This window comes from Thunnus maccoyii, chromosome 11 (assembly GCF_910596095.1).
Source record: "Thunnus maccoyii chromosome 11, fThuMac1.1, whole genome shotgun sequence".
Lineage (NCBI taxonomy): Eukaryota > Metazoa > Chordata > Actinopteri > Scombriformes > Scombridae > Thunnus > Thunnus maccoyii.
The window spans coordinates 3,063,843-3,086,771 of record NC_056543.1 but is presented as its reverse complement, the minus strand read 5'-3'; the positions used below and the strand labels follow the sequence as shown (position 1 = coordinate 3,086,771).

The window sequence follows — 22,929 nt, the reverse complement described above, 5'->3', positions numbered from 1 at the left end:
CATCGGAGCTTCAAACAGAAACTGAACTAATAACATTGACGCTGTGTGAAGTCGTCACATGTGGAAACATCATAGTTTCGATAGTAAGCCGACACATTTCAAAGCCGCTGTGCTTGAGACCAATAAAGAAATAAAACTGTAACTCTGTAACATTTAGGACTGCGAGTAAAGATCATTTTCACTATCGATCAATCTGTCGATTATTTTCTCCGTTATTCGATCAATTGTTTTGTCTGTAAAATGTGAGAAAATAGTAAAACAGTTACAGAGTCCACGGTGACGCTTTCAGGTGTTTTGTTTAGTTTGACCAACAGTTCAAAACACAAAATATTCAGTTTGATTTCATTAATGATAAAGAAAAGTATTAAATCTTTACATTTGAGAAGCTGAAACCTGGATATTTTCTGCATTTTTAGTTTAAATAAAATCTAAAATGATTATTCATTTATTAAAACAGTTGCTGATTAACTTTCTCGATCGATTAATCGACTAATCGTTGCAGCTCTAAAAGTAAAACTGCATTTCTGTCCTTTCTCTTGTTCCTGCTGTCGGTGGCCTTTCACATGACTTCATTCATCCATCCGTCCGTTTTTCTGAGCCTCTTCTTCCTCGTGTGACGACACCGAGTCACTGAAATCAGCTGAGTGCAAAACATAAATCACTGTCAAGCACAAGAGACAAAATCCTTTAACAGGAAACATGATTACTTCTACAGTTTCACACACATCTAAAAACACACTTGAGCGTTCATGATCACACACACACATGCAGCGGCGGAGGGCTGAGTAAATCTCAGCTGATTTTGTCCCGTAAAGCTTTTCTCTGCTAACTGCAGACTGTGGAGGCAGATCCGTGTTTACACTGAACAAACCAGTGCAGAGAGGAACAGCAGCTCATAAAAAAAAAGGTCATATAATGAGGTTTATGCTTCACCGACACTTTGCATTTATTGCCTCGTTTCTTTCTTTATGATGTTCACACAGACTGCAGAAAACATGTCGTTTCCTCATGCAGACGTTTTATTTATGTGTTTTAAATATGCAACACAGGTACAAAACAGGTACAAGTTGGTTTTATTATATCATGAGAGCGTCATGTAATAATAGAAATAGAACCAAATAGAGATTTAACTTCCTGTTAAACATTCAGTGCTGACAGCTACAGCATCAGTTGATCTGTTGATTATATATTTAATATATTTATTAGTTGTTTGGCCTTTAAAATGTCTTCTTTTGTCCCGACCAACAGTCCACAACCCAAAGATATTCAGTTTATCATCACAGACTAAAGAAAACAGAAACTATTGACATTAAAGAAGCTGGAATCAGAGGATTTTAGCATTTTTTTCTTTAAAAAAATGACTCAAAATGATGAATTGATTATCAATTAGTTTGTAAAGGTTGCAGCTGTGTATTTTGGGTTAAATGTGTGTTTTTGCTGCAGCTGTTTGTTTGGAGGATCAGTGGTCGCAGCGTCTCACTCTGCTCCTGTTTTTTTGAAACCTTTTCCATTCAGGTTTAATAATAGATGAATAGATTTTGATTCGTTTGAGTCCAGAGTCACAGATTGAAGGTGACGCACGGATCATCGTTATGAAATGATGAACAGTCAGCAGGCTGTATATTAATGAAGGCCTGTTTTCCAGCTGTAATTAAACCTTTATTATTCTCTCTATTTGTTTTCTATCTGATGCATATTCAGTGTTTTTTATACATAAACTACAGCAGCTCGTATTACAAAGTCGTGAGCTCTTCCTTTGTCTGCAGCAGTCATTGTTTTTCTGTTTGTTCTTTGCTTTTTTTGTCGCCTCATTGAATCTAATCAGATTCTGGTTCTGTTCGCGGCATGTTGGCGTCTTCTGAACCGTTTTGCATAACAGTGGATGCGGCAGGTTTACGGCGCGGCGGCGGCGGCGTCCTCAGCAGGACGGTTATGACGAAGTAGAGGTTTGTTATTGAAATCAGTCATTTTAAAGCGAGAACATGCATTTATTTCCATTTTGGATAAAAAAATGCAAATTGATTTGAATCATCCTGAAGTGTGTTTAACTCATCCAATTAATTAATTAATTCTCTCAGTGCCTCTCAGAGAGCTGCTGGATAAATGAGACATGTTGAGCTTTTTTCATCAGTAAAAGAGCAGCTGGAGGAGCTGTCATCATATCCTCAGGGACACTTTACAGCATTCATTTACATTCAGCTCAGTCTCTGCTCATCACTTTGTTGTTTCCATCTTTTGTTCCTTTTGGTTCCATTGTTTTTTTTTTGATTTTATGCATCTGTACAAACGAGCATTTTTATCTCTTTTTCTTTCTGTTCTTTATCAGTAAAGTTCTGAAACGGACAGAAACTGATGATAAAACCGAGTATTTACGCTGCAGCATTAGACGGATTTCATGAGCGAGATAGGATCACAGTTAAAACATAAATAAATAAATAACTGGCAGTCAAAATTAAATATACATAAATTGCATTCATTTAAAATGAGAACTGGGACCCCTGAAGACAATCTGTCTGTCTGATCCGAGGAGTTTGTCAAGTTTGGGAAACAAAATGTCTTAAATAACTCTTCTTCATGTGGCTTTAACTGTACTGGCAGCAGAGAAGAAGAAGAGCGTGTTCGTACCCAGCATGCTTAGCGAAGGTTACAGGAGACTTTCATGGCCATAAAAATCTCAAATAGGGCTTCAACTAACGATTATATTCATTATCAATTAATCATCTCAGAAAATAGTAAAGAATGTTCATCGTAGAGCTGAAGGTGAAGCCATCAGACGTCTTCTTCTGTCCAACCATCAGCCCAAAACCCAAAAATATTCATTTATGACGATGTAAGATGAAGAAAAGCAGCAAATATTTGGCATTTCTGCTTTAAAAAAATGACACAAATGATTAATAAACTATCAAAACAGTCTCAGATTAACCCTGATGAAGATTTAGAGTCGATACACGTCGGTCTGCTTGATTTCCTCAAAGAATAAATTCACGTTATTATTTCACCTGAAGAAGAAGAGCCTCAGTTTTGTTTTACATGATCGTTCACAGCGCTGAAGGACAAATATCTAGCAAGACTTCCTGGATTCAGTTTTTAGTCGCGGATTAATTTTGGGATTGTTGCAGCTCTAATCTCAGTCATGTTATATGAGACAGAACTGAATGACTCGTGTTAATTAATTGTGAATTAATTAATTGTGTGTTAGCGGCAGCAGGGAGGTGTTTCCTCCACCCGCCCGTCACTGTCTCTTCCACCTGTGACAGGCTGCCATCGCCAGACCGCTGAAGTGCTCTCTGACTTCTCTCCTCCACAATCATCTCTGCTTTTGCCCTCCTGACAGCACTTGTTAACCCCTCCTCCTCCTCCTCCTCCTCCTCCTCCTCCTCCTCATCTTCCTCCTCATCTCTCTCCCCCTGGTCTTTGATGCCATCACATGCAAAACACCTCCTTTATCTATGTGGGTCATCCTTCCTTCTTTGTGTGACACACAAATCATTTGTCACGTTTAACGGCGGTGCTTGACCTTGTTTATGAAGCGCGAGGACGAGAAGAGACGGAAAACTTGAAATATTTACTGCCGCTGCGCTGCGGTGTTTAATCAAACCAAGAGCCTCGAGTGCGAGAAGCTGCATGTTCAGACTCACGAGTTCCTCCCCAGTGGCTGATTGCTCCACTTTCACATGACTGTAGTCAGACGAACCAAAACATCCTGCTTGTTGTGTGTTCGGATTGTGTGTTTTACTGCATTTGCATGTTTACGGCGTCTTGCCGCTAAAGGGAGCTGTTGGTCAAGCGAGAAGGACGAGAGGGGAAGAGGAAGAGGTGTGTGGAAAAATAAAGATGGAGAAAACACTAACATAACAAATGCAGACAAGGAGAAAGAAGTGAAAAGAAGATGGTTTCAATCACATTGTAACCTCCTCCTGCTTTCCTGGAGTTCACGGGAGATCTGAAAATACCCTTTGACACTCGGAAAAAGTTGTTTGACAACTACTTGCTGGCCGTCAGAGGGGATGGATTCCTCTAATTCACTGTTTGGGAACAAATGGGACAAAGAATATAAAATACGTTGCTGCTCACTGCTGATACGTATGATGGATGCTTGCTGGCTTTGAGTATCTTCTTTATTCCAACAGTCAACGTTGTCGCAGGTCGTTGTGAGGTCACGTGTTAGGCGGCGTGCTCAAGCTGTGGATGAGCTTGTTAAGATGTGACTTCGATATCATGGAAAATGAAATGCTATGTGATCACATTGTAGAGAAAACATGAACGCCTCTCATTCCTGAAAGACTGCTGCAAGAACCAGAGTTAACTCTTATCTTAGCCAGAAGCATTGAAGCTGCAACGGCTGACGCTAAAATGTTCACGGATGGTGAAACGAAACATTAATGCAACTTACAGACAAAGAAATAACATGTCAGGAAATTAAAAATTCAAAAATAGTGTTCAGATCACTGAAACGCATTTTAAAACCAAGTGTAAACAGCCTCCATGTGACCAGCGATCTCAACCCATCTTGGGCGCGTTCACACCTGTACTGAGAGACGTCCACTTGTGATCAGATGACCCAGTGTTAATACCAGGTGTGAACAAGACCAGAAAGTCTTCACCGAGCCTGAACAACGTCGTCCCCCAAAAAAACAGTGCTGAACAAATCTGGCTCACGGCTGAACTTAATTGCTGACCTCTGACCCCTAAAGTCTGGACACACCAGGGTTTAAAACGGCAAAATTTTGCAGGAAATTCAATTTATTCCAGTGGATTCACTCGCCGGAGCAAAGTACCTTACTGGCCCAAATATAAGATGATATTTTATTCTAAAAATAACATTTGAAAAAGTGGGAGTCGTCTTATATTCAAAGACTAGACAATTATACGTTCAGAAGATCCTGGAGTGTTGCATTATAGGTTGTTTGTAGCAATAATGTTGCTAAGCTAGTGAGTGTCTTAAATGTGTCTTAAACCAACAGTCAGAAGCCCAAATGAACATTAAAGCTGTTTTTCTTGCTGTAATCATTCCTCCTGTTCATACTGACCATTAGAAGATCCCTTCATAATGACCTTACAATGGAAGTGATGTATTTCAAAGTTTATCTGAAGCTAATATGAAGCTTCAGCGTCCAAATGAGTCAAATCAAGTAGATATCTTTCAACGTTACAGTCTTTTTAGTGCCAAAGTTCCTCTTTTTGTTACTATACTTCCACCTGCAGCTCAACAGGGAAACACTGTCCGAGGAAACACAAAGAGGGAATTTGATGCTAAAAAGACTGTAAATGTGTCAGATATCCACTTGATAAGACTAACTCAGACTGATGAAGCTGAATAGAAGCTTCACATTGACCAGAGATTGGAGCTGCAACACTTGATTAAGTTGATAAATCAATTAGTTGCCAACTATTAAATTAATTGCCAACTATTTTGATAATTGATTAATCATTTGGAGTCATTTCTTTAAGAATAAATGTCAAAATTCTCTGATTCCAGCTTCTTAAATGTGAATATTTTCTGGTTTCTTTAGTCTCTATGACAGTAAACTGAAGATCTTTTGGTTGTAAAACTGTTAATAAGACAAAACAAGACATTGTTGTCATCTTGGACTTTGGGAATAATCGACACGTTTCACCATTTTCTGACATTTTATGGACTAAACAACTGATCGATGAATTGAGAAAATAATCGACAGATTAATCAATAATGAAAATAATTGTTAGTTGCAGCCCTACATGAGATACTGTTCATTCTTGCACATTCCTGATAGTTCATTAGATATTACATAATTACTGTATTCTTATTAAGAAGTGTGGTGTGTGTGTGTGTGTGTGTGTGTGTGTGTGTGTGTGTGTGTGTGTGTGTGTGTTTGTGTGTGTGTGTGTGTGTGTGTGTGTGTGTGTGTGTGTGTGTGTGTGTTCTCCCTCAGGTGGTGTTCAGTAGATTCTGCAGCCCGTGTGACATTAAAGAGCTGTTTTGTACAGCCCTCGGTGTGCCAAGGTAACACACACGCGCACACACACACACACACACACACTTTTGGGGACATTACATAAACTTACATTCATATACTAGAAACTTACCCTAACCTTCACCACTGACCATAAAATCAGCTTTTTTCCCAATTCACTGGTCCTAAATCTGAAATTTGTCCCCAGAAGTAGCCTATAGCAACCACACACACACTCACACTCATCCCTCATCAGCTAATTCCCTGTCAGCTTTAGTAGTTGGCAAACAGCCTCAGTGATAATTAGTTCAGTTCCTGTTTCTCTGGACTTTAACACCACATGTGTATTTAGTACAGTAGTACAGTGGGACCTTTTTTATAGTGCTGCTATATATTTAATTATGTTTTTACACAATAGTCATCACCTGAATCATAATGTCAGGTTAGTTTACACCCGGATACACTTCTGCTGCTTGTTGTACTGTAGATGATTCATTCTGTTGTATACAAGTAAATAAAGATTTATTTATACAGCGCTTTCAAAACAGGAGGTACAAAGTTCTCCAAACCAACAATGAATTGACCTACTAACAAGTGTTATGTGTTTATCAAAGCCTGATATATCTTATTCCCCCGTTATTGTCCAGAAACTATTTAAAACACGTCAGTGAGCCACACAGCTGCACATCATTGTGTAACTTGTTATTGACGTATCAGACGTTAGCAGAAGGTGGAGGAGGAATTCATCTTGTTTTGTGCCCAGACAGCATCTTCGTTCACTGTTTTGCTTAAAGACACTTAGCGGTGTGGATGGATGTGTTGCTGTGATGGAGGATTGAAACTGGTCGTTCAAAATGTATCTATTAGCAGTGGATGATGTCAGTCCCAACAAAACACTCCTGTTGTTTTTGATTTTATGAAATATGTTTATGCAACACAGATTCTTTTGAAAGGTTTTTGGTGGATATTTCTGGGAGATTAACCAGAGAAACTTGGAGAAAAGCTCTCTGAGTTCCAGTAAAACCTTAAAGTGTGTTTCTGTCTTCCTGCAGGAACACTAATCTGTCTCTGCTGGATTCATCTGGAGCCATGGTGTCCATCGACCCCACCATGCCCCACAACACAGAGAGGTATCGGAAAACCTGCATCCCACTAATGTCTTTATTGATTCATTGATCGACAGTCCGCCAGCTGGCTGTTTGATTCATAGACACAATCGACTGGCTGTAAATCCCGGATTCTCCTTCTCCCTCCTCCTGAGCCGTTAACCCTTTGTGTCAAAATTCACGCCCCTTAATCTCAAGATCATAACTGTGTCAAACCGGAACACACAGACGTCAAACACATCAGGAGAACCTCTCCTTTACAGAGATGATCCGTTAAGGATCAGTGTGAGTAAATCCACTTTGAAATCAGAGAAAAAAGACGCTCATTATAACCAAGTGGTAACCTCTGGGGCTGGAAAATGAAGCCAATGCGGAAGCCAAAAACTGCAGTTCCTCGAATGGCCACTTGAGGCTCCAAAATCATGTTTACAGCCTGGTACAAAAAACGGTTTCGGTCTCTATAGTTAATTTCCCCTTTCATGACAACTGTACGGGGTGAATTTTTTTTATAACTCACCCATTTATATTTTATTAAGCCGTAAAGTTTTGCATAATTAAGGACGTGGCTGCTTTGAGTGACAGGTCGTTAGCCGCTAGGTGGCTTGTTTCAGCAACCGGGCTTCATTCAGCCCACCTCAGCTCCACCTCTTTGCCCATTTTGGATTAGCCGGGAGTTAGGCGGAGACAGGCACTGCCAAGATGGCGACGACCACTTTGAGCTTCAGAACCGCTCCAACCAGTGGGTGACTTCATCTTGGGAGGGGCCATGAAGAAAAAGTAACAAATTTTTGCTCTTGATTTAATGATTTGTGCGCTGTTATCTCTGAGATTCCTTATAATTTATAAACATTTAAGTCACAGGCTTCATGCATGTCATAATTTATTCACTAAGTCTGTCCCTTTTGCACTTTGTCACATTTTGCTTTTATTGATACACAAACTTTTCCACCTCAGTGAAGCGGAGAAACGTTTTTGCGATATTTTGCGATTTTTTCAAACTGACAGCATTTCCACTCAGGTTTTTTTATGCACAAAATGAAAATGAGAATACAGGTAGGTAAAAATGCTCCCTGTGAGACCAAGCCAAGGTTTCATCCTGCACTGAACACTTTGTTTGCAATGTTTTTTATACATTCAAGACGAGATGACATCAGCTCGTCGCACATGTCCATAAATGGTCGTCCAACCACGTTCTGAAGTTGTTCGCATTGTTCACTCTCATATTTCAGATCTGATTCAGCTCCAACATGTACGGATGGTATTTGAGAAGTTTCCATTTCGAGTAAAGAAGGAGAAAAAGAACCAATCAGAACAGAGTGAGCTCATGAGGAGGCGGGCCTTAAAGAGACAGGAGCTAAAACGGCCTGTTTCAGAAAGAGGCTGAACTGAGGGGCTGCATAAAAGACCAGTAGAAGATAAATAAGGAGTTTTTAACTAGAAATCATGCAAAGATATTCCAGTAGAGCCCCAGAATATAAATATGGACCCTGTAAAAAAAAAATATGGTGGCAGAGTATGTCCCCTTTAAAAGAAACACCACAGGGTTCAAAGGCTTCACGGCTGGCATATTACTGCCAGGAAATGGGATCTGCAGGTGTGAATTAGAAACCAGCAGTTTACTTTGTCCTCTATTTCATCCCATATGAACATCCCATAGTTTAGCTCTAGTGACTATTCTTAGTGACATTCACTAGTTTCTGGGACGTTCTGAATCAGAATAAGTGTTAACGCAGGTCCGTCTTCCTCAGTATTCAACAGTAGTCGAGGTCTGGATTCTGTGTTTCGTGATTCTTTCTGCATCACAAAAAACGTCCTCATGTAGTCACTCTCTCTCTTGTTGTTAGTTAACATGCTCGGCTAAACTATCGGACATGATACATTTTAATTTCTCACATGTTATATGAAGTAATGTGTCCATGAAGGGACCTGCAGGAATGACAGAGTTATGACGCCTTGCAGCTTCTTGCTGTTAACACTGATTAGGAAACACGTCTGTCACATACAGTTATGACTGCAGGTGAAACGCAGCCAGAGAGTCAGAATGACCTTTCAGACAAACGACTTTATGGTCCGACTTTAAGCTGGATAATGTCATGTCTTGTGACGTAAAACATTACCGTACTGTTCATCTTCAAGTATAAAGTGTTGATGGAAAGTGGTGCATGTTTTTAAAATCTATATTTAACACATAGACATCATGAATCATGTAAAATAAACGGTTAATGGCCAGAATAAAAGGCAGAGAAAGAGATCTGAAGATATTTGTGCAAATAATAAGCCTGAGTTAGGTGAGTTTGTGAATGTAGGCATAAATTAATGAAAAAATAAGTCAGTCAATGGAGTCATTATTTATATTAATATTTACATTAACGTTGTCCTGCAAGCCTCATTTGAAGTCAGGTGTATCTTTGACCACTGAAACCTTCTCTAGAGCATCTTTAAAGAGGACATACAGTATTTTGCACATTTCCAGATCTATATTTATATTCTGGAGCTCTACTGGAATATCTTTGCATGATTTCTGGTTAAAAACTCCTTATTTATCTTCTACTGGTCCTTTATGCAGCCCCTCAGTTCAGCCTCTGTCTGAAACAGGCCGTTTTAGCTCCTGTCTCTTTAAGGCCCCGCCTCCTGATGAGCCCACTCTGTTCTGATTGGTCAGCTTCAGGAAGCTTCATCTCAGCAGACTTCCGGCTGTTCAGGAGGCTACGTCAACAAACCAGGAAACAAACTATAGTAGCAGGATTTAACTTCTTTTTCTCATCCTTTACTCAAAATTTCTCAATTGAATTTCTCAAATCCATCTGTACATGTTGGAGCTGAAATCCAAAACATGAGATGGCACAACATGAACAACACATTGAAAAAACTTAGCAACAACCTTAGCAACCGAGGCTATGGGTCGGGTTGGTTTTCCTCCTTGGTGTGATTCATTTGTGCAGATTTGAACACAACAATCGTAGTCGGACCAAAACAACCACACAGAGTCCCTTTAGAGGAAGTGGTCTCGGTCCAGTCCCATACAAAAATTTTGGAGTGGTTCATTTGTGGTGGGAATGTGATCCAACCTCCATCTTTGAGCTAAACGGAGCGAAAGTTAAACAGAGCTAAAGCTAAACGGAGCTAAAGCTAAACAGAACTAAAGCTAAACGCAGCTAAAGCTAAACAGAGCTAAAGCTACACAGCGCTAAAGCTAAACAGCGCTAAAGCTAAACGGAGCTAAAGCTAAAGAGAGCTAAAGCTAAACTGAGCTAAAGCTAAACGGAGCTAAAGCTAAAGAGAGCTAAAGCTAAACTGAGCTAAAGCTAAACGGAGCTAAAGCTAAACTGAGCTAAAGCTACACAGCGCTAAAGCTAAACTGAACTAAAGCTAAAGAGAGCTAAAGCTAAACAGCGTTAAAGCTAAACGGAGCTAAAGCTAAACAGAGCTAAAGCTAAACTGAGCTAAAGCTACACAGCGCTAAAGCTAAACTGAGCTAAAGCTAAACGGAGCTAAAGCTAAACAGAGCTAAAGCTAAACAGCGCTAAATCTAAACAGAGCTAAAGCTAAACAGAGCTAAAGCTAAACAGAGCTAAAGCTAAAGGAGCACTTTGCATGCTGGGATAAGCAAAATCAACAATTGCTCGCAGCTAGCAGGAGAATAAATCAAAACTCTGAACTGGACTAACAACAAAGTACGTTGTCTTCCTGATATCTGGACCTTCTTCCTGTGTTTACATTCTCGCTCAGACACATCTGACCAATGAGAGGAGAGAACGTTCTCACCTGGCTTTTAGTGAAGCTTTTTGATTTGCTTGAATTTTTTCTGTGTGAAGAGAAACTGAACCAACAAGTTTACCAACCGATTCACTGATTCAGACCAGAACAAACACACTAGAGGTCAGAAAACACCCTGAAATAACAGATGCAGCCTTTTCACTTTGACACACATTTATTATGAACTACTTGATCCAAATACAGAAGTTACTGATTCAAAACTATTAAATTGATCAACTTAAACTATTGATCTGATATGAATAAAAGTTTAAGTGGAGAATCTGATCCTCTAGAGAGAGAAGACGTCTCACTCTGCCGGAGCTGTTGGAACAACAGAAACACTCTGATTGTACGGTGTTGTTACAGAGTGGAGCCTCTTCCCTCACAAATGATCTTTGGCTGATTACAGACACACAAACTGACAACAGACAAGTTTCATTTTGTCAGTCATACAGGTGTACCCAGATCACTTCTCATAATCACACACAATTTTCACTCATATATACGAGTGAAATGCTGCAGTGTTGTAGAGGAGAGCAGCACTGCAACACTAACAGGCAGAGGATACCGGTTTCTTCTTTAAAATACACCCTGATCGGCCCTGATATCAGCAAAGACAACAACACATTCAGTTTCATTTCTGGGAAGGAATTTTCCAGCGCTGTTGTTTCGTAATTCCCTGTGACCTTCGGAGAGGCTGCGGCGGTCCAGTGTCATCCAAATTTTCCTCTTCAGCCAGAGCAGGATGGCGGATGAATTGTCGACTTCAAACCTGACGTCACTTTGCTGAAACTGTGAGAACGTAGATGGAGTTTTGGCCTTCAGCAGGAACAGCAATGATTAGAAACAGATCTGGTCGCGTTAGACAAAACACTTAATACACTCTACACCCAAGGTTATACACACACACACACACACACACACACACACACACACACACACACACACACACACATAGATTAGGGAGGACACTTTAATAGCAGTGTGTGTGTGTGTGCATGTTTGGTATCTTATCTAAGGGTAGAATCTGAAACCTTTTATTTGACAAACATCTGAGTGTTGGTAATCTTTGTAAACAGTGTGTGTGTGTGTGTGTGTGTGTGTGTGTGTGTGTGTGTGTGTGTGTTTTTCGACTCGAGTTAGTAAGTGGGAGGAAGAGCGCAGCGTCAGATGGGGATTTTATTTCAGCTTCACACACACCGCCTCTGCTCTCAAAACTAACCTGTGTGTTTGTGTTCTGCTGTGTTGAAGGTCACCGTACAGATTGGTACCAATGACTGGAGGACAGCTCGCTGGTGAGTACCACACACACACACACACACACACACACACACACACACACAATTAGTCAATCAATAGAGAATTAATTGGCAACTCCTTTGATAATTGATTAGTCAAACTAGAGTCTTTTCCCTCCTTTAAATCTTTATTTTCTGATGTTTTTATGACTCTTGTAACTGTTTTATTACAGTTTATTTTATGATTGGATACTTGCAGAGTTCAACAGAGTCCACATCTTCAAAAACTCTACACACACAGTCACAACACAACAGCAACAATTACAGATCAAACTGTGACACATTTGCATTGTTTTCCCACAGAAAGCGTTCACATGTCCTCAATACTTTTCTCACTCAAACACAAACAAAGCAACAAAACATTTGACATGTTAACAAACTCTTCAGTTTATGTTCAAACACTAACATGTATTCATACGGATCATAACCGCACTGAAATACATCTATATTCAACCAAAACACAAGATGACAAAACAAGATGCATTTCCATGACTCGTTCCTGTAGATACACTGTAGTACGTTCTATAGAGAGCTACACATCTGACTGTATTTACACTGTATACACATTTATACACTATCAACCATTAAAACTACATATAAACACAATATACACATTTATACACTATCAACCATTAAAACTACATATAAACACAATATACACATTTATACACCATCAACCATTAAAACTACATATAAACACAATAAGATCCTCATGTGCTGCCTGTTGTTAGTGTTTTTATCTCAGTGTGTCTGATTGACACATGAGGATTTGTTTTTAGGTGTAAAATGAGCTTTGATGAGTTTTGAAGACGTGGAATTGAACCGTGCAGGTAACCAATCGTTAAAAAACTGTAATTCTTTGCTAATTGTCTGGTTAAGGACAAAAAAAGTGATCTTAATCTCAATGAGAGTTTAGCTTTTAGTCATTTTGCTAAATAGCAAATATTAGCTGGTTCCAGCTTCTCAAATGCAAAGATTTGCTTCTTTTCTCTGTTTTATATCACTGAATATGTTTGGACTGTTGGTCGGATAAAACAGGGCATTTGAAGACATCATCATGTCGGGCTGTGGAAAATTACAACCAGTGGAAAGCATCTCTAACTGGGATACTGGTTCATGTTTTCACTCTTGTATTGGTTCTACCTTTAGTGGTCTTTGTATAAAACAGACATTATAATAAAGTTGCAGATTATTACTTAAAATGTGGAGGAAAATCCGTTTGAACTCACTTTAACAACCTTCTTCTTTGTGGTTCACACACACACACACACACACACACACACACACACACACACACACCTGGGACAAACATCTATAAAAAGCTCCTGATCTCATAACCACTTCACTCCAGGAGTTCAAAGCCATATAACTCGTCAGTCATTTGTTTTATGGCGACTCAACATCACATAAGTGGCGACGCTGAACGGCGAGCTGCTGAAAGCTCACTTCATCTCTGATCCTCCATCTTTTCACTACAACACTAAACACAGTCAGTCATCTAACTACAGGTCACTGAATACGGTTTCACTCGTGCAGATCGTAACGTGTCATGTGTGAGATTTTCAGCTGCTGCGTTTTGAAGCAGGTTTAGTGTTTGTGTTGTAAACTGACGTCACATGTTTCTGCACATTTATTTATCTTCTTCTATCTACTGTTTGAATGATCTGGTTAGATGCTAAACTGCATTTCGCTGCACTGACAACGAAGATGAATCTAATCTAGTTAAATGTGGTAGAAGTTATTAGCCGGTGACGAGATGAGAAGCGATGCAGTGAGGTAGAGCAGTAGAGAGGGAGTTCAGATCTGTTCACAGTTTAATGTTTTATTTTAGGAGAAACATGCAGATTATTCCACTCTGTCTTCTGTCGTCAGGGATCAATAACAGCAGATTAGCGTGTTAGCAGCTATCTTTGGGTTTAACTCAGGTTTTCTGGTATCACGAAGCTGGCTCATGTTTAACAATCACCATGGTAACCAGTGCTGAACAGCTGACCTGCTCTGAAACAGGTTTAACATCAGAGGATCAACATCCCGACCACCAACCAATCAGATCACTGGAAAAAAAGAGTCATCATTCCTACAGGAGGTCCTGAGTTTACAATTAAGTGACAATTAAAAAAGAGCAAAATATATATTTTTATAGGTATGTGGACGTATTTTATTGATCCAGGTTTGCGTTTCCACTCTGAGCATTTTAAATGAGTGACAGCTGACAGTTCTTATGATTTTACAGTCTGATTCCATCACAGCAGCTCAGAATAACATGAGACAACTGTGTGATGAGACCTGGAAATAGAAACGAAAGCTTGTCTTTTATTATAGATAATCTTCATACTGTTGATTGCTTCCGCGATTATAAATGCAACATCTGGGTCAGACAGATCTTATCAGTCATTAACTTACTTTTTCCTCTTTTTGCTTCGGTTGCAGAAACAGTCTGACATTAGTTTTAAGGTTGTTTTATGTGCATTAAATATCCAGAAGTTTCTTCAACATCTAAGTAAAAAGCAACAAACGCTCGCTCTGTACTGAAGTCTGCATGTCAGTGAAGATGCAGCTTAATTAATCACAGAGAGGAATTTTTTTAACGACGCTGTTTTCAGTCTGCGTTGACCTCTGACCCCGGCATGAAACATAGAATGTCAATGACACAATGTACAAACTACCTTTTTTTTTTTTTTTTTTTTTTACAATTTCTCGTAGCTGCTAGTTTATTGGCCAGCAACGTTGAACTTTGCCCACAACAGTGGCGCTGTTAGCCAATAGCAGGGCTGTGTGTGTGTGTCCCTGTGTGTGTGTGTGTGTGTGTGTGTGTGTGTGTGTGTGTGTGTGTGTGTGTGGGAAGACGAATCAGAAGCGGCTCGTTAACACATCAAGCTGTCGAGCCGGTTCTCGTTCACTTCAGACGCTCAAGTTGATCACTGATGGTGAGACCAGAGGGAAGGGGGCTTATTTTATTTTATTATATCTTTTTCTCTCTTCTGGCTCTGCCATCTGTTGCTTCGGCCATCTGACGCTCTCAGATTGGCTTACATAACCTCTGTGTGTGTGTGTGTGTGTGTGTTTGTGAAAGAGAGAGCGAGTGTGTTTATCAGGATAATTGATGTGCAGTGCTTCTAGCTGCTGATGTGTTTATAATGAAACATACTGATGCTGTTTGCTGTAAACTGCTGTGTGTGTGTGTGTGTGTGTGTGTGTGTGTGTGTGTGTGTGTGTGTGTGTGTGTGTGTGAGTATGTAACACAGCCTCTCGCCTGCTCTCTCCTCAGATAAAGAGGAACTCTTTCAGAATGTACTGACGCAAGTAGCAGAGCAGTTTTCAAGGTAAGCAGATGGTTGAATGTGTTCACACAGCAGCAGATTGTCGCCGTTAACTCGTTAAACTGCAGCTGCTGCTGTAAATCAGCACGTTATGTATATGTGCATGTTTAGTCTGTTTTGTATGTTTAATTACTGTAAATAATCTCCAGCTTGTGTTACTTTCTTATAGATGTCTACTGTTGGTGCATCTCTGTATCATTTCATTGATCTTTAAGGTTTATGATGATGTTTATATGTCCTGCAGCTGGTTCAGGTGTATTTGTGTTGTTTTGTTCTCTGTTGTCACCTGAGATACCTTCTTTGTTTCTAAATGACTGCAAGCAGCACGAGTAGAGCTGCAACGATAAGTCGTTTAATTGATTAGTCAACTATTTTGATAATCGAATAATCGTTTTAGTCATTTTTTAAATCAAAGATGGTGAATTATTCAGTGGTTGCAGCTTCTCAAATGTGAGACTTTGAAGCTTTTCTGTGTCCTACTTGATAGTGAACTGAATATCTTTGGATTTTGGACTGTTGATCAGACAACACAAGACATCTTCCACCTTAAATTAGATAGTCAGCAGATCAATTGATAATGAAAACAATCGTTAGTTGCAGCTTTAAGCACAGGTTGGTTTACTATGATGTTGAGTCCTGCAGTATTTTATCTGTAAATACAGTTTTCAACCAACAGCAGCACTTTAAAGTCTTCACATTTTATTTTCAATTTTCCATTTCCATCAAAAGAGGAGTACTTGAAACTTGATGTTTTACGTAACTTAACTGCAGAATGTTGTTTACAGATATTAAACGGTGAACACATGAAACAGAAACAAACAGTAAATAGTGTCGGCGTCGGAGCGACTCACCTGTTTGATCGCCTGAAGCCGAATTATCCTCAAACAGGAGTAAAGACATTTTTCTTGTTTTAGTTACGAGCAGCTGCCTGTATCGCGACTCACTGACCTCTGGTGGCGACTGTTGTTCACTACAACACATCACGCTAAACACCGTCGTATACTTTAAGACTATGACACCGTCCACTTCAAGCCTAACAAAACATCATTTTACCGCCTCATCTCATACAGTAAACCTTCATCTTTAGCAGCATCTCTCGTTATCAGTTTATCTTCGTTTTGTGATAATTCCTCCCACCGTGATGCTTCTGCTCTCTTATTAGAATCTGTTTATGTGTTTTGCTCCTCATCACACATCATGTGCTGCACAGGGAGTTTCCACCGGTCGACCTCGGCTGCTGCAGAGACTCTCAGGGACGGTTATGTATGAGAGCAGATGTTCATAGAACAGGATGAGAGTTTACTGGTGAAAAGGGAACAAAGCAGCAGCACCGTAGATACTCTGCAGATCTGACTGAGTGATGAAGCCGTCTGATGAATCCGCTTCTGCTCTGTTACAGTAGGACAGATTTTAGGGCTGCAACTAATAATTATTTTCACTATTAATTTCTTATTTTGTCTGAACGAACAATAAAAACAAACTGAAAATGGATTCAGATTCAGATCAAGTTTGGAGATCCTGAAACCTACAAATGTTTTTACTTCATAAATTAGCTAAAACTATTAGTTGCTTATTAAAGTTGTCAGATATTACAGGAGGTTTGGTTGTTTCTAGATATGTTAATGATAATATAATATAAACAGTAGAGCGCTGAGTCGTGTGGTAGCAGAGGTGCATCAAGCAGTTAATATATTATTAAGCACTTAAATTATCAGCTAACTGCTGTAAATTTCCTCCTGCAGCAGAAAAGTATAAATATACAAGAAGATTTGTCGTCATGCAGAGACAAAAATCTAAGATGCAGATGCCTCCTCTTCCTCACTGGTGGAGGAAGATTGTTTTTAGCAACAAAAAAAAATACTCCATTTAAAATCTGACTTTAATAAATGTGCAGAAGTTTTGGCAGCAAAATGTACTTAAAGTATTAAAAGTTCTCATTCTGCAAAATTAAGCAGCTTTTTTTTAATTTAACAACTTTATATTGTCGTCTAATCTATAATAATACATATTTTATATATAACTGTGAAATAAATGTAGTGGAGTAAAAAGTACAATATTCTCCACTGAGAAGTAGTGAAACAGAAGAGAAGTAGAAAGTAGCATCAAAAGGAAATACTCCAGTAAAGTACAAGTACCTCAAAATTGTATTTAAGTACTTGTGTAAAAGTACTCAGTTACTTCCCATCACTGCTGCTCAGTCTTCTTTTATTTCTCCGTCTGTGTCTGCAGAGCGTTCAAGATCAACGAGCTGAAGACCGAAGTCACAAACCGTCTCGCCATGTTGGAGAAAAGAGTCGAGCGTAAGTTTGTTCCCACAACGCCGCTCACCACACCATAAAATAAATATATATATATATATACTGTTTATGGATATAAGTAACATAAAACAGATTTGTACTTTATGCTGATCTGAAGAAAAACACGTCTTTGTGGAACTTGAACATTTTCATGCTGCACTGAACAAAAAAGAACAATTTTCTTTACTTACTTCTTCAAGTCATTAATAACAATAAAAATAATAATAATAATAATAAAAACACATATGCAAGACCAGCAGTCTGCCAATGTCTACACTGGTGTCCATAACACCCAGTCACTGTCGTTATGGGACTAAAACAGACTTGAAGTGCTTCAGTTACACACATGATATGTGGGTGAAGTGTGAGCTGTTACCTACTAACAGTTATATTGATTAATATATTGATTCTTATCTCTTCCTCACAGGTGGAAAAGTTGGCGCACTGATAAAAGCAAAATGTGACAAAGTGCAAATATAAATAGACCGAGTGAATAAATGAATCATGTGACTTAAACATCACTGATCAGATCGGTGTGGAGCGATGATGAGGAGACTGTAACCTTCCTCACATCAATACATGAAACTAACAGAAACGTCTTTGACTCCCGCTCTTTTAATGACGTCATCTCGTCGTCTTCTTCTTCTTCTGCAACAGTTTTAATGGCAGCGACTGTTGATGAACCAACTAATGTTTGCAAAGCTGCAGTGAAACTGTCTTTCGTAGATATTATATTATAAATTGGAGTTTAAATTTGCACTAAAGGTGTAAACAGAAACATGTCTTGCAGGTGTTTGATCATAAACCATAAAGAGTCAGCAGAGTTATTACACTTCATACTGAATGTCTGAACCAAGTTTCACGGTTATCCAACGCAGATATTTTGAATGAGCTTCATAACTTTGCTCCTTAAACCTACAGATCTGGTTATATAAGCTCTGTACAGTAGTTCTTGGACTGATTACTGTTCATTAATTGTCCGTGAGATAAGCGCATGCCTTCAGTGCATGTTGTCTGAACCGGTATTCTTCTACTATTTATCAGGCTGTGATTAGATAAGTCGCGGTCTGCTAACCCACCTGCTGATGACCTTGTGCTGTTTTTAGAATCAGCTGAACATTGACCACGTTTTTAACTCATCTTGTATCTTCATCTTCACACTTACACAACATCCTCTCCGGGGGGGGGGGGGGGGGGGGGGGGGGGGGGGGGGGGGGGGGTCGTACAGGTCCTCATACTGGTTCTCCTCAGCTGACCATTATCAGTTTCCAGTTGTTTTTTTTCCCGTTTATTAACTGTGAGGAGGAAGTTTGTGTGTGTGAGGTTGTTGACCTGCTTATTATGCTGCAGCAGCTGAAACAGCTTCTACCTGCTTGTCCGACGGCATGTTGGCAGCGTAGATGTGTCAGTTCTTCCGAGATAAAGCCAGCTATAAAATACGATCAATAAAGGTGTTGTGATAGCCACCAGCAGGGTTCTTTTATAATGTAGTTCTCGGTGTTCTCGACGTGCCGGCTGTTATAGTGTCACCGGCAGGAACATTTAATCAGTGATCGTTTTGCAATCATCAAGGTCAACTTGAATATGTTCATGAGTTGCACATTTTTTCAATTGAGCAGCAAAAATCACAGAAATTTAGCATCAAAGTCTCTGATTTGTTTAATTGTTTCATATTTGTGCTGCAGAGCTGCTCCATAATAATAATAATAATAATAATAATAATAATAATAATAATGATATATTATATGGTGGTAATTGTAGTTTTATTTCACTATATTATTATTTGGTATTTAATTTGAGGTTAAGCCTCTTGAGATGCACCGCCTCTGACTCAAAAAATATTTTTTATAAATAAATAATAATAATGATAAAAAGAATTAAACAAACAACACAAAACAATCAACAAAACACACAAACAGGTCAGTCACACAACCCCAAAACACCGACATCTGTTACAAGCATCATCTGTACCAGACTGACAAGAAATAAACTGTCAGATTAAATAAAATAGACAAATTCTAACTATTGATTATATTAATTATATATTAATATGTAATATGTCCGGATATGGTTCATATTCTGGAAAATTGATGGAGAAACTGTTTATGGATAAAGTAACTAGACATGGAAACACGTGAGAAATATATGTTGAAGTCCCGGAGCAGCAGGTGAGTCAGCTGTCAATCACAGCTGTCAATCACAGCTGTCAATCACAGCTGTCAATCACAGCTGTCAATCACAGCTGTCAATCAACACCCACACAGCAGACATCAAAGCTACTATAAGTCTTAAAATCTTATTAATGGAACAATAATTTCTAAAATGACCACCAGCACACTTATTAGAGGGTCTGAATTTATAGACTGAGACCAGAACGACTCGTTGAAAACAATGATTGATTTAATATTTCCTGAGAGAAGTTGAATGGGAGTTAGTGGGAGCACTGGTGTGGTACTTTATGGTGCGAGACGTTGTACCTTTGGAGAACCTTTGAGATTATTTTATTCAATTCTGAGGAAGATCTTAACTTCAGGATTCAGCCACAGACATTAAATATATCTGATATTAAAGACGTTGATCCAGGATTATTTTAATGGATCAATAAAATCAGATCCTTTTTTTACAGCTCAGCCTGCAGCTTGCAGCCTGCAGGTCGCAGCCTGCAGCACAGCGTTTCACTGCATATGAGAGTGAAAATTTTGGGCGCAGCGAGACTCGGATAAGCTCCGACACTAATAATCATCAGGAAAGCAGCGTGACTGGTGACATCAGCTGTAATTAACTTTAATTCTGAGAGTAACATGATGAAAGGCCAGAATTAAAGCTGGCGGTCGTCTGGTTTTATGTGAACTCTGCAGGTGTCTGTTCTGGTACCTGTCAAAGATAGTTTGTGAGGGAAGAATCTCCACTCTGTAACATCACTGTACAATCACTAAACGACTGAATGTTTCTGTAGTTCCAACAACTACAGCAGAGTGATTCAACTGCATCAATTACAGGCGTTGCCGTCTGCTAATTGAGCTTTTATTCACATCATATCAATAATTTGAGCTTATAAACTTCAACTTTTTGATCCAGGATGTTTATTATTTAGATCCAATAGCTCGTAGAAAACAAAGTTTGTCAGATTAAATAGGCTACAGACACATATTAATAAACATTTAATAAATAAAGGTATTAAATCAAATATTAAAGGACTTGAATTGGCCAAAATAACTTAATGGAAACATCTTAAACTGTTAAAATGTCTGGTGGCAGAAAATCTGTGTTATCAGCCTTTAAAAGGCTGAAAGAAGCTGAGTGTGAACAGCGAACGTCCACGTGAATAAACACATCAGCCTGTCGGAGCTCGTGATGTGACGTGACATAACGCCGCAGGTGTTTCCTGTGAAACACACAGCGTGTGCGCGTAGGTGTCCAATATGGCGTGTAAGAAGCACCTACACACGTGTGCACGTCGGTGTGTTTGTGCACGCGTGTGATGCATCACGCTTCTCTCATTCATCAACAAACACCAGATTGTGTGTCATCACTCACACAAGTTACAGCTTCACTGTATCTGGCAGCATGTTTGTCTTTATGTGTAAAAGCCCCCGATGCACCGACCCTCTCAGTCACCATGACGACATGACCTGGTCACCGTGACGATTCCCCTAATTCTACTATAGGAAGCTTTCTGTTGAAATAAAGTGATGATGAGCTGGTCGATAGAGTTGAACGTTGAATCAAATGCAGTTTAGTTTGTGGATTTGAACAGTAAATGTGAAACAGAAAAGTTTTTTAAAGTTAATGGAAACATAAATCTAATTTATTCAAATCATGAAAGACAGAAAACTGCAGTAAACATCTGGAGGAGCAGCTGTCACCTGGACAAAGACGTGATGCAGATAAGAGCTGACAGACAGACCATAATCCTGATGTAATAATCACAATATAGTGTTAAAAATACAAAAGCATGATTGAAAATTGATATGAAGAATTTATCAGAAATGTATGACCTAATTATGGGTAATTGTGTGTTTTTTGCATATGGTTTGTGATTATGAGAGACTATGACTGTACATCTGAGAGAATAAATTAATGTTTATCAAAAACATTTTCCAGAAGCAAACAGACTAAAATAAAGACAATGTTTATAAAATAAAATACAAAAACTGAATCTAGAATATTATATTAATAAATGTGTTTCCTTCAATGTAAATTCAAATCATATCTTCTTCTTGTGGTTTTGAAAAATTCACCTTTTGAATTAATTTTTTCTCGTCTCGAGCTCAAACTTTCACGCTGACGATACGAACACGTGAAGTTTCTTCTTCTCTTGTAAATAAAAAACGTTCTGTCGACGTCTTCACGCCATCACGAACCCGCTCGCTCGTGTCTGAATTATTTTAACGGTTTCCAACCCTGAAACAGATTTTTTTTTTTCCCCTCCTGACTGGCGGTAATGTTAGTAGTTTCAGATGTGACGCACAGCCACTTCACACAAGCATGCCGATTGCCTTGGATACCTAGTCGCTACAGCAACAGCATGGCACCCACACAGATCTCCATCCTCTCGCCGCTCCGGTCGCCATGGTCACCAGCTCTAATGGGAGCTGGAGTGTTGTCGGAGGCGACCTTCTCTGCGTCGGCGGATGGGAGGTGGATTGATGAAAGGCAGGAGTCTGATAACAGCTGCAGTCTGATGAAGCTCTCAGACACACAGCTGTTCATAAAAAATAATATATATATATAAACTTGTGGAGGTTCAGTCGGTGAAAGACGTGTTTCGCCGCCTCTCACGCCGTCAGCCTCTCCAACTCTCAGACGTTCTCCATCTTCCTGCTGCTTTCTATCCACTTCTATTTGAATAAACTTCATGTGGCACTCAGTAGCTGCTGTAGTTTACCTGCAGGAGCACTGAAACATCCAGAATACTTCAGGTTTTAGGAGAGTAATACTGCAACAAAAGACGGGATTCAATCATTTTTAATCCCTTTTACATTTGTAGATGCTCGAAAACAAACCAAAGAACTCTGCACGCTCACTTTAAATGACAGTGAGTTTCACGTTATGACCCTCATGATGTGCAGGAACATGTTTGAAATTTCATCTGGTAACTAAAAGCTAAAAAATTTTTGACTCAAACGTCTAATCTGCTTCTGCTGATTAAAAAGTTATATGAATATGAAGTTTAACTGGGAGATCCCATGAAACTAATCATCATTTAAGACCCTTTT

At 39.2% G+C, this 22,929-nt stretch overlaps 1 protein-coding gene across 4 annotated transcripts in view; it reads left to right on the top strand.

Annotated features, from left to right (window-relative positions):
* Window positions 1-22,929, top strand: part of pde9aa (phosphodiesterase 9aa) — a 44,929-nt gene that overhangs the window by 2,934 nt on the left and 19,066 nt on the right. For 2 of the 4 annotated variants that reach the window (XM_042426562.1, XM_042426561.1), the window contains exons 2-6: window positions 5,913-5,983; window positions 6,986-7,063; window positions 12,047-12,090; window positions 15,362-15,416; window positions 17,643-17,713. In XM_042426562.1, the coding sequence (XP_042282496.1) occupies window positions 5,913-5,983; window positions 6,986-7,063; window positions 12,047-12,090; window positions 15,362-15,416; window positions 17,643-17,713 (319 nt within the window). Of the gene's footprint in view, window positions 1-5,912; window positions 5,984-6,985; window positions 7,064-10,593; window positions 10,714-10,775; window positions 11,590-12,046; window positions 12,091-15,361; window positions 15,417-17,642; window positions 17,714-22,929 lie in introns of those variants that run through there. The other 2 variants (XM_042426564.1, XM_042426563.1) reach the window with 2 other exon arrangements.